The sequence below is a fragment of the Podarcis bocagei genome, assembly GCF_964188305.1.
Source record: "Podarcis bocagei genome assembly, chromosome: 10".
NCBI classification, from domain to species: Eukaryota; Metazoa; Chordata; class Lepidosauria; order Squamata; family Lacertidae; genus Podarcis; species Podarcis bocagei.
Window position 1 is genome coordinate 48,235,929 of NC_138135.1, and position 15,566 is coordinate 48,251,494.

At 42.9% G+C, this 15,566-nt stretch overlaps 2 protein-coding genes across 3 annotated transcripts in view; both read right to left on the reverse strand.

Moving 5' to 3' along the window:
- The window catches only part of RAB3IP (RAB3A interacting protein), a 51,239-nt gene extending 49,465 nt beyond the window's left edge, over window positions 1-1,774 (reverse strand). Inside the window, exon 1 of the mRNA XM_081211966.1 lies at window positions 1,661-1,774. Coding sequence (XP_081068092.1) covers window positions 1,661-1,686 — 26 coding nt within the window. The 5' untranslated portion in view covers window positions 1,687-1,774. The remainder of the gene's footprint in view (window positions 1-1,660) is intronic.
- A 3,036-nt stretch (window positions 1,775-4,810) lies between these two features.
- On the reverse strand, window positions 4,811-15,262 carry LOC308596755 (cathepsin E-A-like). 2 transcript variants are annotated; one of them, XM_081211973.1, is made up of 8 exons: window positions 15,242-15,262; window positions 11,845-11,962; window positions 10,279-10,397; window positions 9,585-9,784; window positions 7,344-7,466; window positions 6,307-6,451; window positions 5,762-5,860; window positions 4,811-5,117 (listed from the first exon to the last, which is right to left on the reverse strand). In XM_081211973.1, the coding sequence occupies exons 1-8, from the start codon at window positions 15,245-15,247 to the stop codon at window positions 4,953-4,955; spliced, it is 975 nt and encodes a 324-aa protein (XP_081068099.1). In that variant the 5' UTR covers window positions 15,248-15,262; the 3' UTR covers window positions 4,811-4,952. The 2 variants fall into 2 exon arrangements, with proteins under 2 accessions (XP_081068099.1, XP_081068100.1); XM_081211974.1 differs by lacking the exons at window positions 11,845-11,962; window positions 15,242-15,262 and adding an exon at window positions 10,882-10,910.
- Window positions 15,263-15,566: the final 304 nt, after the last annotated feature.

The following is a 15,566-nucleotide window of genomic DNA, read 5'->3' on the forward strand; positions in this document are numbered from 1 at the left end:
CCACAGAACTATTTCAGCGGCCTTCTTCAACGGAAAAGAAAACCGGTTCGAAAACACATGCAGGAAGCCTTGAAAAACAGCATACGCTTGTGCAAATATTATGAGCGTTATTTGCTTGAAGTGGGATATCATTACAATGACTTCGTTTCTCTTGAATTGTCCTTTTAATAACTAACGCTTTTCAAAACTTTTCTTTCTTGTTGTTAGTAAAATTGTACTCAGATTTTTAATAGCTAGCTCAACAATTATAGAAAATTTAGGAACCAATTGACTGGAAAGCTCAGGAACCAAGAAGACCAAAAGAATGGGGGGAAATGACCTAGGAGACCACTGTAAGCAGATGAAAACATTAGCAGGATTCTAATAACACTTGTATGTAGCAAATACTAAGGTTGATATGGAGAGATATAAAATGTGGACTATGAAATAATATGCAGTTGAGAAGGTGGTCAATAGGACCCATGAAGGAGAAGGTGGGAAGTCTAGAGATTTGGGAAATATCTCTAAAAATGGATATGTAATTTGAATTGTTATAGTTCTATACTTGTAAAATCAAATAAGAATTATTATTATTATTAAAGAAAATTTAGGAGCCAAAAATAGTCCTAATGATTAGCACTACGAGAATTACATGATCTTATTTTGGAGCAAATAAAGAAAGTTGCCTATCAACACAGTTGCATATATCAAGAGGTTCCAAAACTGGCTCATGGATCACCAGTGGCCTGAGAGCTCCATGCTGGTGGTCCACAATGTGAAGAACAGCGGAAACAGCAGCTGGTCCATCATAATCTAAGCCTAAGCTTTGCGGTGTAGCTTGCCCCCCCCCCCAATGCATGTCGCGTGGATAGCAAAACAGCCAGCATTCCCCTTATCTCTTTTTCCCAGCTCTAGCTGCAGTGGCTGTGGAAAACAGGTAAGCGGCATTCTCCTCAGGATGTACACCAGTTCTAGACCACATTCACTTTATAATATGTTTAAAGCCCTCTGATACCACTTTAAATGCTTTCCCCAAAGAATTCTGGGAGCTGTAGTTTGTTATGGGTGCTCTGTTGCTAGGAGACACTCAGTATTCCCCTCAGATAGCTACATTCCCCAGAATGGGTTAACGATAAAACCCCTCATGACAGGGAACTGTATGTATGAAGTGAATATGGCCGCTGTGGCCACTTCCACACTATCTCTGTGCGTGTGCATCAAGCGACTTTTCAGGCACACAGTCAGTCAGAGAAATTAGGGCTTGACAAATAGTGTCACAACTATTGTCCTTCCCCTCTTATGCCCCTCAGATGTCCTTCCGTCCTCCCCCATTTTGCAGCTCCCTTTGATCCCCCCCCCCCGTCTCACTGTTTGAAGCAGAAGTCTAATTTTCCCCTCAACAGCCTGAGCACTCTTAATATGGCTGGTGCCATAGAGAGACACAGGGAAGCTTTTAAAGTCTGAGGTTTCTCCCCCCCCCTCCACACCCTCTTTCTTCCCCTCTGTATTTTTGTTAGAAGTCGCCCAGAGTGGCTGGGGCAACCCAGTCAGATGAGTGGGGGTATAAGTATTATTAATATTATTATTATTATTATTATTATTATTATTATTATTATTATTAAAACCAACCATGGAAATCAAGTCCCTTCAAGCCTCAATTCCACTCAGCATATGACCTTGCCTTCTTGCTGCTCCACAGCATCCCATGGCTGGGCGATTACCTCCTTCCGTCTGCCATGTGTTCCACCTGAGGGTTGAACGTCACAGCAGTTGCCAACTGCGTTCTGGTAGGAAGAAGGGGATGGACCTCCTTTGTATCCACCCAGGAGCATTACTGCTTTTGTGACATCACAGGCAGTCCACTGCCAATGGCAGTAGCTGTGGAAACATCATCGTGACCTCAGCAAGACCTCATAATGGTGGATGCGGGTCAGCAGCCTTTATCTGCACTGGTACCAGAGAAGACATTTTGATACCCAAGGCAGAATCCAGCCCAATGGCTGCATCCCCTTGTAGTGACTATTCCAGGGGCTGAGTGCCAAGAGTGGATGAAATAATGGTTTTTTTAAATGAAAAATAAACAATAAAATTGAAGTGAAAAATAACCAGTGTAGATGATAAACCAACAGGGTACAAATTAACAAACTGACAGGAATGAAACATTGGGAAAGGCCTGGTGTCATGAACAGGTTAGAGAGTCCAAAGTGCGGGCAAAGGAGGCAGGAAGATGATCCAGAAGAAAGGACCGGTGATTTGTGGGGTTCTGTGCCATCCATGAGGCAGGGGGAAGAGGAAGAGGCTGGGCAGTCAGAGACAGGAGAAAAAGCTGCAGGGATGCACAGAGGTGGAAGAGACAGTCCCAAAGAGAGTTGGGCCGTTAAAATCTCCTTGGTCCTTCTCCCACTGTCTGTAATATAAGTAAAGGTAAAGGACTTCTGGACGGTTAAGTCCAGTCAAAAGCGACTATGGGGTTGTGGTGCTCATCTTGCTTTCAGGCCGAGGGAGCTGGCATGTGTCCACAGTTAGCTTTCTGGGTCATGTGGCCAGCATGACTAAACCACTTCTGGAGCAACGGGACACCGTGATGGAAACCAGAGCTCACGGAAACGCCATCTACCTTCCCGCTGCAGCGGTACCTATTTATCTACTTCCACTGGTGTGCTTTCGAACTGCTAGGTTGGTAGGAGCTGGGCAGAGCAACAGCAACTCACCCTGTCATAGGGATTCGAACCACCAACCTTCCGATCAGCAAGCCCAAGAGACTCAGTGGTTTAGACCACAGTACCACCTGCATCTGTATCTGAATGCAAACGGTATGTGGGGGTAGTGGGGCAGATGAAACAATGATGTTAGAATCTGCACACGGGAATATCAACTAAAAGAGGAGTTCTCTCAGGATCCATGAAGCTACATTTAGGGTGCTTATCCTTCTGGCTGAAGTAAGAACTGTCCTGTTTATAATAACATGATTCCTTCAGATTTAAATATGCTGTTTGTCTCCACCAAATATCTCCAGTCAAATTAGGAGAATGCAATGAAAGGAAGAGGTGTAAATCAAAGTTGGCAGCAAACACTTTAGTGATTTCCACTCCATTACATTTGGATTTTCCCCCTTTTATGCCTCACAACAATAGAGACATTTCTTTGTATGACAGAGTTAATGTCCTCCATTCCCTTTTCCCACAGCATAAATCCGCAAGAGGACACAAACAGAGTGAATTCATTTGCAAATGAAAACAAAATGGTCAAATAAAGTGAAAAAAGGACAACCCCAAAGGGCATTTTCTTGATCAACTTTAATTCATCCATACATCTGATTCTAAAACCAGATTTAACAAATCTAGCCCTGTGGGCATTAGTGAAAAATGCAGCCTTTTAAAGTATCTGTTTAAACACCATTTGATTAGTATTCAGCCTTTGTAAAAAATTTTTGTGTAGGAGAGATGGCCAAAGCAGGATCTAAAATGTGACATGTTGACACAGTTGCCAGAAGTAAAGTTTAAATTGCTTTAAGCGATTTCAGCATCTGTAGTTGAGATTTAAAAACCAAATTGCCTGGAGTTCTCCCCTTTCCACTGTGCAAGTGACAAATTCCAGACTTACAGCGCAGCTCTGCATAAGTTTAACCTGTAAATCCCATTCATTGGACCATGCACACTTACATGGCAATAAGCCCCACTGGAATTTGTTGACTTCTGATTAGGGACGGAGGAGAACTTTGATTCAGTACACATTTAAAGCCTTATCTACTAAATTTGCCGTTGCCAAAGCAATACGAGAACCAAAACACATATATTCAACAAAATTCAGACTCGGCCAAACTTTGCAGTGCAGTTCTCCAACCAAATAATGTTTACACAATAATGAACGTGTTATGGAAAAGTGTGGATACAATAGCGAAAATACCGTATGAAAACACCTATATTTAGGGGGAATGCTTGCAAAAATGTGTACATTAGTTAGAACACACAAAATCATGTTTATTTGGAAAAACCTGCACTAAAAATGCAGATGAATTTTCATGAGGATTTTTTAGAAAAGATTCACAAATTGCCGCAGAAATGGGAAGAACTTAATTTAAGGTTGGAAAACTGAGAAACTGGGAGAACTGAAAAGGACAGATCCTTCCATCCTTACTTCTGAGTAAACCATGCATAGGATTGCACAGTCAAAGGAATTTTTTATTATTATCACTGCCTACCTATAACGCAACACAAACTCTGAGAAGCCAAGACTCCTCTTTCCATAACTACTGCTCAGAAGAAGGGGAAATCCAGTTTGCAGTGAATAATTTGGGTTCTTCCCTTTCGTATTCGTCTGGTATCCTATTCCCTCCACTAAGAAATGTGCCATTGGAAGAGCACTATAGGTGAGAACAATGATGCACATACCATTCTTAGAAAAGGGGGGGGCTGCTCCGGGAGGGCCACTATCCCTGAGACAGCTTCGCCTCCTGCTTCGCCTTCAGCTCCTTGAGAAAAATTCTAGTCCAGAGATTTAAAATACAATTCCATGCATTTTTAGCCCCAAGTTTAATGGGGTTTATTTGCAAGTACAGTGGTATCTTGGTTCTCAAACTTAATCCGTTACGGAAGTCCATTCGACTCCTGAAACAGTTCAAAAACCAAGGCACGCCTTCCAATTGGCTGCAGGAGCTTCCTGCACTCAAGCAGAAGCTGCGTCAGACGTTCAGCATTTGAAAAACATTTGCCGATTTGTTTGACAACTAAGCCATTCAAGAACCAAGGTACCACTGTAAGTGGCTACAGGGTTGCAACCTACGACTGCTTTCCTATGCCCACATAGAGATAAACACTGGTTCACTTCCAAGTTGATCAAAGAATTTCCAAGTCTTCTTTAACACTGCCTCTTCCCCCCTCCCCTCCTCGTCCAAATCAGTTGGACTCATTGCACCTAGGCCAGGTTTACTGGCGGGATGCAAACCGCTGCCAAAGCATTTCCCATTACTTGTGCTATTTTGCTTTGTGTGCAAATCCAACTCTGTTATTCCCGCGATCAAAGACGCAATAGAAAGCTGACATAAATACGTCTCCCAGAATCCACATCGGTTTGTTGCGGGGGCCGAGATCCAGAGCCTGAAAGCCACTGAGGCAAAAAGCTTCTCCTCCACTGGTTTGCTGTCACAGAAAAACAAACACTTCTGTTTGGGTGATGCTTTTCCACTAGCGTTTGAACCAGCTGTTTGAACCAGAGCTATTAGGCAGGGTGAGGCTGCTGCCTTGGGCGGCAGAAGCCACCCACGCAGAGAGTGCAAGATCTCACGTGATTTTGGGCGATATGTCACCCAAAATCAGTGCAATCTTGCCCAAAATCAATGCTGGTGGGGGCGCCACTTCTCCACCAGCTGCAGATACAGCACGACATGTGGCGGTGGGAGCATCAGCAGGGTAAAGCTGGTATTTCCCATTTCACCTTAAGTGGTGAAATGAGCCATGCCGTCCCTGGATTGAACCAAAACTGACATGCTTTCATTTCATGAGCCTTTTGGCCTCTTCAAAACACATGCCCTCCCTCTGACAATTTTCCACACCCTTTGGCCAAAGGCTACAGGGATGTTTGTACAGGGGAAAGTGGCGAGAAGGCAGTGGGCACCCACTGTTAAAGGCAGTGCTCCTTTGAATACCAGCTGCTAGGGAGGCTCTTGAGAGACTTCTTACGCCCATCAGCTAGAAACCCACATTCCATATCAACACTCAGCCCACAAACACTCAACACAGCTCTTGCATCAGAAGACAGCAACCGTGAGAATTCAGATACATACCTTGATTATATACTGCTTTGAAGTTATTGTGTATTCTCTCTGCCCAATGGTAAAGGTTATCGGAGGCAGGCTGGAGAGTCTTCTGCAGTCTACAATAAACTGTAACAGAAATGAATTCCTCCACTTGAACTGGGGTTCTTATTGTCATTCACATAAACAGCGAAAGCGACCTATTGGTGTTGGTATGTTGGTGGGGAGAGCTGGCAGCTAGGAGACCTTTGACAAACTACAGTTCTCAGAATTCTTTGGGGGAAGCCACAACTCTTAAAGTGGTAGAAGACTGCTTGAAATGTATGGTGTGGATGAGACAAGGTAACACCAGAATCTTTGTTGCCCTTGCCTATAACATGAGAGTAGACAAACGTAACTTCCTATTTCTCTCAAATTTCAGCAAAGTATATTGCTAGCCTTGCCCAAAACTTTCCCCTTATTTTGACCTTTGATTCTTTTTTCCCCACAACTCAAAACAATATGTCCTGGACCACCATCATATCAACAGCTCTGGATTTTCTTTGAGGCTCTGCTGCCCCAAACATTCTGTTTACCTCGCCATGCGGTGCTGGATGGGCTCCGATTTTTTGTTGCAGTCGTATTATTTGTGAGGGTGGGCCAGTAATGAGAGAAGTACCCGAGTCTACAATGGCTGCACAGCCATCTTTGCATGCTGCTATCTGTCCCTGGATTTTCACGCTGTATTTTTATGGGGAGAAAAGAACAAAGATGAATACTCTTGATTGAATCAGGTTGCAAGTATGCAGGGGCATAGAGATGAGGAAAGCAAGCAAAGGTTGGCAATCAGTTAAAACATAACCTTTTAGAATCATTTCAGCAAAATTATCTTCTGAAAGATATTAAAATTTGCCTCTATATTATTCAACTAGTTCTAATTTTGAATATCTTAAAACAGTGCTGGGGGAACTGCGGCGTCTAGATTTTGCTGGGCTCCTAATATCAGGAGCTCCAAAGAGATTTTCTGGGCCTGGTATATGGCATGTGGGTTGGGTCATCCCCACACCCTGCAAAGACTGGCACAATATTTGCATAAAATTAGCAGTAAAATATATTTGTATTCAGACTGTTTTGCAAGGGGGTGGAGGAAACTCTCACAAAAATAATCAGGAGCCACACACAAGTAATACGTTTGCCCGACAGGCAAAATGTCCTCAGGTGAACTTTCCATCATAATTGTATTTCCATAATGGCCAAGGCTTAACCTGCTGAACAGCTGCCAGCCATTGTCTGGAGAAGGAACTTCCTGGTTCGTTTTAAAGGTCCTCTCTAGGACATGCATGATTCTACTATTTCTCTATAGTACCCAACAATCAAAGCTGTGAGTTGGCTCATTGGTTAAAAACACTGAAAGGTGAGAGCAAGCGCTTTTCTCCCAAAACAATTGCTTAAAATGGAGTCTGCACATTTTTTGCTCCATAAATCACATTCTACAAGGGCTTTGGTCCAAATACAACAAAACACACACACACAAACCCTGTACCTCACTCTTTTGTGTTATTTGATCCAGAGGTGCTTTCCTTTCTACATTCCCAGTCCAAAGGTTTCTGGTTAATTTATTTTTCAAACTTACTTGTCCATATGAATTTTCCAATACTTTTGCTCAGTGACTGGAACCCAGTGAATGGACCCTTTGTAGAGAGAATGGTCAATGCCTCCAAATATCAACTCACCCCCATTCTCAGTGTTGCCTCCTCTAAAAGAAAAAAGAAAAACTATTACGTATTGGATAGGCAAGCATAAACACAGTTGTGGTTTGACATGAAGTTGAATGAGGGTGTAAACCAGTTCAGCCTTCTCAGATATTTGTGTTTGTCTTGAAAGCTGCAAGTGTCCTAGGCTACTAACATACCATACATTCAAAGCATATTTAAAGCACATGACTTTCCTCAAATAAGCCTGGGAACAGGAATTAGATAAGGGTGGTGAAGATTGTAGCTCTGTGAGGAGTAACCTGCCGTTCCCATAATTCTCTGGGGAAAGCCATGGTTTAAATGTATGGTATGTGTGCAGCCATAGTCAAACCATGACGAGAGAATAGCCAGAATACAAAAACAGTATTTAATACTTCAGAACCATCAAGTCCAAATCTGAAAAGCAACTCAAATGGAGTTAAATGACATCAACAGAAACAACGAGCAGCCTCATATATCATATTTTTTTTTTAAAGATTGGCTTTGGTTGAACTTATTGACATCCAACACCCTTTTAGAATGTGGCTTGGTGGTTTTTTGGGGGGGGTATTGTGTTTGGTTTGATTTTATATGTTGTGGTTTTGTTTGTGAACTGCCCTGAGACCTCCGGGTATAGGGCAGTGTATAAATCGATTAAATAATAAAAATAGAAGTTCATTAGAAATTACAGCCCTGACTGGAGTCCTTTAAAAGCTCACATATGAATATGTTCATTTTCTAACAAAAAGATGAAACAGAAATCTGCTACTAGGCCAGGTTCAAGGTTTCAGTACTAACATATACAGAACCAGGTTACTTGAGGGATAGCCTTATCCATTACATATCCAGAAGATTTGTGTGGTCTGCAGGAAACTTTCTCATGCAAGTTCCAAAGATCTCAGAAGCCAGCTCTGCAGCAACTCCCAGCAGGAATTTCAGTGTGGTTTCCCTGGTTCTGCAGAATAGCATTCCTGCTGAGATATGATAAGTGCCCACTATCTGCACTTTCTAGAAACAATTGGAGATATTTTTGTTCCAACAGGCTTTCCCAGCTGGATAAATAGACCTTTGTCATGAGTGTCTATTTTGTATTGTTTCCGTTTTGTTTTAAATATATCAGCTGTTCTTTGTGTTTTTAACTGCTTTTGGATTTTTTAAATTTCCATTTACTTGAGACGATGGTGTAGAAGGTGATTAATAAATTAACGTTCACAATTTTGATGATTATGATTATACTATAAGTAGGCCTCCTTACTGGATAATTGGCACCTTGTCTGAGGGCCCCCTAAAACTTGTGGCTGTCCCTGCCTTTCTCAGCTCACTGAAATCAAGCAGCAAGTAGATAAAATTTGTGAACCAGATTCCACTCCTGATGAATTGTGTGGAAAACATGTAGTACAGTGGTAGCTCGGGTTACAGACGCTTCAGGTTACAGACTCCTCTCACTCAGAAATAGTACCTCGGGTTAAGAACTTTACCTCAGGATGAGAACAGAAATCGCGCAGCAACAGATCTCCAGAACAAATTAAGTTCTTAACCCAAGGTACCATTGTACCAGAAATCTCACAATAACTGCAAAAATAAATATATATACTCAGAGCTTTTTTCTGGGGGTAGCAAGGGTACACATACCCCTAAACATTTTGTGAATCTTTGTACTTTTGTCCATTTACTGTATTTATTTTCCCCAGTTTGAACTATAAAATGGTAGTTTTCTTGAGTCAAAATAAGAATACTTCAACATGTATTTTAGGGGGGGGGAGCACCAAGTAAACCCTCCACAAATCTGAAGTCCCTAAGATGATTGGATGGCACCTTGTGCTCCCCTTTCTGGCAATTCCTGCAACCAAGCTGGTGCCAAGTGTGTTGCTCTGCTTTCCTTTGGACCACATCAGCGAGGCCAGAGGGATGGTGGTCTTGTCTAGGCAGCCCAGGACTCTCATACACAAAGCCCAGGCTTATGCCCCAGGGAAGTTACTTTGGTGTTGCTATCACAGTGGTTTGATTTACCCCAGAAGGCACACTCTATTGTCTCTCGAGACAGATGGATGACAACAACAACAACATGAATATTTCACCAGAAACCATTTTGTGGAAAGGCTGGTTTGTGCCATCCTATCTTTTCACTCTCAAACACTGACCTGTTCAAGATGAAGGAAAATACAGGTTCCTCTATCAATTGTTGCCTCAGCATATTGTCGAATACTGGAAGTCCATGCAGCACTGACAACGATGGATATCCCAAGCCCAGCACCCCATCGAAGTGTGCAAAGGTAAAGGTCAGGTCAGGCTCATAGACGGACTCTCCAAAGTCTTGAGCCTCAATGGAAAGGTTGCTGAACTGGTTCATTGATTTGCCAAAGAGAAACAATATGAAAAACATGTAACCACATTATAGTTCAGGTTATTCAGTTCAAAGCAATTTCCTTCCTGAACCTTTTCAGGTTTGGTTTATGTCACAAAATTCTATAGTTTGGGCCTAAGTTTCCCTACTTCTGATGGAAAAAGCTTATCACACAACCTGATATTGAACCATATATGCCAGTAACTTTTTCCAGTTCCAGCAAAGATGAGAAAGAATGATAGTATTAATGCTATATCATCTGCATATAAGTTACTTTATAAGATAGTTGTGTGGTTTGTGTTCCCTTATCTTCAAAGAGACCTTGGTGAACTGGAACACATAAAACATGGACTGGATTTCCTTAACAATGCATTTTGAACTGAATTATTATAAAAGACATGTCCCAAATTATCCATGCCCTCATGTGTACTGCCAAGAACCCAACGAAATACAGAACGCTCGAAGGCAACCCTAGTAAGAGCTTCTCTCACCTGTACGGTGTCTTTGGCAGTGACGCCGATCAAACTCCCAGTCCCATATTGTAAATAAAACGGCTCCCCTACTTGCGCATAGGAGTATGACATAAATGACTCAAATCTCTTATGCATGCCTGTAAAAACAAGGGCCATTAGTAACCTCAGCAATAAACATGATTTCCCCCAAGTTTAGGCCTAATTTTGATTAAATAATGAAAGCAAAGCATTGCATTAATTAAAAGCAAAGCACTTCATTTTCTGTATGGATCTTCTATGTCATGGAAATGTGAAACGTGCATCCTAGGGCCGGAGTCCTTTGAGTTGCAATAGGTGAATAGGCTTCACTTTCACTCTGATAAGTGGGGAAGATGCAGGCAGGCATCCTTTCCATTGTGACTAAAGCAAATGGGGAAGCCAACACAGAAGCAGCTCTTTGCATGCATTGGAACCTCCATGCCTGCAAGAGATCACTCAGATACCGAATTTGGCTGTTCCTTCTACTGGCATTGTGTGGTGTTACGGAAATTACGGGGGGGGGGGCATATATTTGAAGTTGTTAAATGTTACAAATATTATGCCTGAATGTATCCTTTCGACTTGACAGCTCAAGGAAGATACCTAGCTTTATGAATCATATAAAATCAACCCCTTTGCCAAGTTTTCTCCATTCCAACGCCATTTTGCCCATGGAAAAAGGACTCTTTCCCCTGCCACCTCCCCAAGCTTGAAGACATGTTTACACACCTCCTACCCCAGGGAAATTCCCAGAGGTGACAATTGCTGGGCTCATTGTTCTCCAAGGGAAGCCAAATCTCATCACTAGACTTGCTTCAGGCTCCAGACGTGCAAAGGAAGTTGTATCGTACTTTTGGGTGGTGGGTACCTAAGATATGTTTGCCTATGCTAATCTTATACTTGGGTGTTGCCCTGATATATCTGTCTATGCTAATCTTGTGTAACCCTCCCCTTTTGTGACATGTTAGTGATGTAGCAATGATGTATTGATGATGCTGTGCGAACTGTATTCTGGGATATGGTGGGAAAGTCAATGTCGCCCCCTGCTCTGGGTTCACTTGCTGCTGTTGAACCTGTTGCACAACAATAAAGGATCTAAGTCTATTGACTGATTTGCTCCAAATTGCTTGGCTGGAATTTACTTCTTTTACTGACCGCATGGACCCGCGGGGGACTTATACCCCAATGAGCTGGGCTGTTGAGTAGGCTCTCAACCCGGAATTTTCCTTAACAGTGGGCAATGTCTGGTGAAAGCTCAGGAACTCACAGGGGGTAGAAAAGATGGAAATGGATTACATCAGTGCCCTGCATACCTTTTTATGGCCCTCCCTGACTAAAATTCTGTGCTGCTTCCATCCCAATCAGCCATCTAAAATCTCCCTTTCCCTGTCTCCAATCCATTATTTCTCTCTATTATTTGTACCCTGCCCATTTTTGGGGGGTGTGGGGCCGAAACAAACCTTAAATTATTTTCGTATGGGTCTGGAGAATTCTGTGGTACACAAGGTTGAATATGTTTGAGATTGCTGCTGCTTTAAACCCGCTAAATGTCAAAATATTTCTTACTGCAAGCTTTACTGTAGCAACGAGCGGATGGGACCCAAAAATCGCTGGAGCCGGTGTCAAACACCACGGTGAATCGCTGAGGTGGAGTGCCAACACTCACCTCTCCATAGTACTGGGCCTAGGGGAAAAACAACCCATCAGTCCAATATTCAGTCACCTGACAGACAAGGTTAGGGGAGCTTCAGGTGGGTGATGGTGCCCATCAGGTGAACACAACGTTGGGTAGGTAGTTCCATTTTAGAAGCAGAGGTAACAACCCTCCAAGCCTAAACACTGAAAATAGAGGTGGGTCTGAAAACTATACACCCCAAAAGCCAAGGTAAAGAGGTATGTCTTCAGTATTCACCAGAAGCTATCTAATCAAGGTGCCAGGCACAGCTCTTTTGAGAGGGATTACACATGTTACATTAGTCACAAACCTGCCAATTTGGTGTTTGTCTTTTAAAGGAATTGCCAGCATTGGGTCCCAATCTGGACTGGATTTTAGTGTGGTGCCAGAGGGCTTTAATCTTGTTTTCCTGCCATGGTCCCAATCCCCACACCAACAATAGGAGCTTTTTCTCTCTCTATACAAATTGGAGAAATGCTAGGATTCCCGTTTGTATTAGGGAACCCACCATGGCAATTTTGCTTTTAAAAACAAAACCCTGCACTTAAAGGCACAGCTATATTTCTAAATGACTTACTGCACAGAACTCTGAGCCATACCTTGCATAGGATGTTGTTCAAATTGGGGGAGGGAATTGTTTATTCAGAAATTCTTAACAAGCCCGATTAAGCTTTGCTTTCTTAAACATCCAAGTGAATTTAGAGACCAGGCAAAGAATCCTGGATGCCAAGACAGGATCAGCCCACTGATGAACTCCACAAGCTTATCAGTCTTCCACTTCCATATCATCCCCTGGCAGCAGCACAGCCTCGTCTCACGTTCTATTTTTAGTATTTTAAAAAAACAACCCATTCCTGGCATCTGCTGCAGAAGGTGAAGTGATCTTGTATTCCCAGAACAGGCTTTAACTGTTAATTTATATTTTCATTGCTTTAATTGGAAATGCATATTTTGCATATTTGTTTGACCCGGCAAATTTTAAAGAACAGAATAGGAGAAGCTACCATGGTGCTGTTCCTGGAGCAATTTCACTCTTTCCTGAGCAAACCAAGAGCCTTGTTTACAGCAGGGCTGGGGAACCTGTCATACCCTAGACATGGTTGGGTTCCAATTTCCATCAGCCTCACCCAGCACAGCCAATGGGCAGGGATGATGGGAGCTATAGTCCAGGGATGTCTGAAGCAGGTGGTGCTGTGGTCTAAACCACTGAGCCTCTTGGACTTGCCAATCAGAAGGTCGGCGGTTCGAATCCCTGTAACGGGGTGAGCTCCCATTGCTCTGTCCCAGCTTCTGCCAAACTAGAAGTTCGAAAGCATACCAGTGCAAGTAGATAAATAAGTACAGGTGTGGTGGGAAGGTAAACGGTGTTTCCATGCACTCTGGTTTCCATTGCACCAGAGGCTGTTTAGTCATGCTGGCTGCATGACCCAGAAAGGTGTCTGTGGACAAACGCTGGCTCCCTTGGCCTGAAAGTGAGATGAGCGCTGCAACCCCATAGTCGCCTTTGACTGGACTTAAACGTCCAGGGGTCCTTTACCTTTACCTTTTTATTTCTGGAATGTTTGAAGGGCCACAGGTTCCCCAGCTCTCGTTGACACATTTGAAGCAACATGGGTCAGCAACTGCAAGGGAGCAAGTCCCTCTATTGCTATTGACAATTAACAATTTTATATGCATATACAGTGGTACCTCAGTTAACAGACGCTTCAGGTTACAGACTCTGCTAACCCAGAAATAGTACCTTGAGTTAAGAACTTTGCTTCAGGATGAGAACAGAAATTGTGCAGCAGTGGCGCAGCAGCAGTGGGAGGCCCCATTAGCTAAAGTGGTGCTTCAGGTTAAGAACAGTTTCAAGTTAAGAACGGACCTCCAGAATGAATTAAGTTCTTAACCCGAGGTACGACTGTACATACACACACATATGCCTGTATATATAATGGTGGGGCCACGAGACTCCTGGTTGTTTTTGCTTTAACAGACCTTCATGGCCAGGCGTGCCAACTCTAAGGGGTGGAGGTGTCATCAGCACCCTCAATATTTATTAGCAGGGGCCTCAGCGCCCCCAATATTGAGGGGGTGGAGGAGGCCAAACCACCAAGCCGTGTGGCACAGCATCAAAGGCAGCCTCCTCCTGAGTGTGAGAGAGGAGCAGCTGTGGTGTTGGGCAAGGCCTCCTCCCAACGATGCACACACAACACATGACACAACACGCGTTGCAAAATTCACTGGCATGTCACACATGGACCGCATCGCAGCACTGCTGGCCCCCCAGTCTTTGGCTCAAGGCAGCGCCTTTGTTGACAGATACCTCAAAACATAGTTAAAACAAAATGAAAACATTTGTGGCCTCACAAGGAAACTGTTAAAGGAAACTGTTTTCCATCTCGTCGTGTTCCTTTTCTACAGCAGTTTGAGGAAAGAGTTGCTTTTACTATACCTCTCATCAAGTGGATTTACCTCACGATCCCTTTCTCCTCATTTTCTTGCACAGTCCCTTTTGAAGGACCTGCTCTAAGTCCAGCCACCTCCTCAAGTAAACAGGATCAGAATTAAAACAAAAACCACTCACAAATCCTTAGACAAGAAGCCTGATAGCTATTCTGCTCAAATGGTTAGCACAGAGGGAGTCAACATGGTGCCCCCCCAGATTTTGGAGGAATACAGCTCCCACCAGCCCCAGGCAGTGTGGTCAACAGTCAGGGATGATGGAAGTAGTAGTCTAGCAACATCTGGATGGCACCACATTGCCAATGGTACGTTAAATGATAAAACCAACCTTTCTTCTCTTTGCAGTTTATGAGGAATAAATGTTTCCTAGAATTAGGAATTTACATATGGAGCCTCTATTATATCTTAAGAAAACATAAAGAGTCAATTGTTGCTTATTTGAGGCATGTGCTTTAATTCCTAATTGTCCTGGGAGTGAACAGGTGGTTTAAATTTGGAATCTGATTTAGGTTTACTTTACAATACAACAATAATGTTTCTGGTATGGTCTGTGCTACTAACAGCTCTATAAATATTGGCTTAATAGGTTCCAAGTGCAGCGATTTTACTAAGAGACAGATGGACATATACTTTGAGCAATGGATGTTTGCTGACATTTTTTAGTTACTTCTTTTATAGACATTTACAGACTATTTTATATGTTGCAATCTGCCTTGTTATTTTATGAAGGAGCCTTGTTATTTCATGAAAGAGCAGGTTATCAGTCTTCAAATAAATCAATCAACGAGCAACATCTGTCCTATGAGCTTTCATCCCATTATTATGCAGTGACATACTCACATTCATGTAATCATAGAGCCTTTCTGTTGCAAGTCCCTGTGACAAATTAATATCTGAAGGGAGACAGTGCGGGTACCTCTGAACAAAAATGTCAGGTTGGCGGTCTTCAAGAAGCTTATGCAGCTCTCCTCTTTTACGGAGTTTTCCTCTGATAGATTCAAATCGCGTTAGAGGGATCCTGGGTGGATGACATGAATGCATGTTTGGTGTGGCATGCAATGGACAATGAAATCCCAGAAAAACCAAAACTAGGACTAGGACTAGTATGTTTTTTCTAGGGTGGTTTCACCAATATTTTTGCTCTGGTACATACCATGTTAACTTT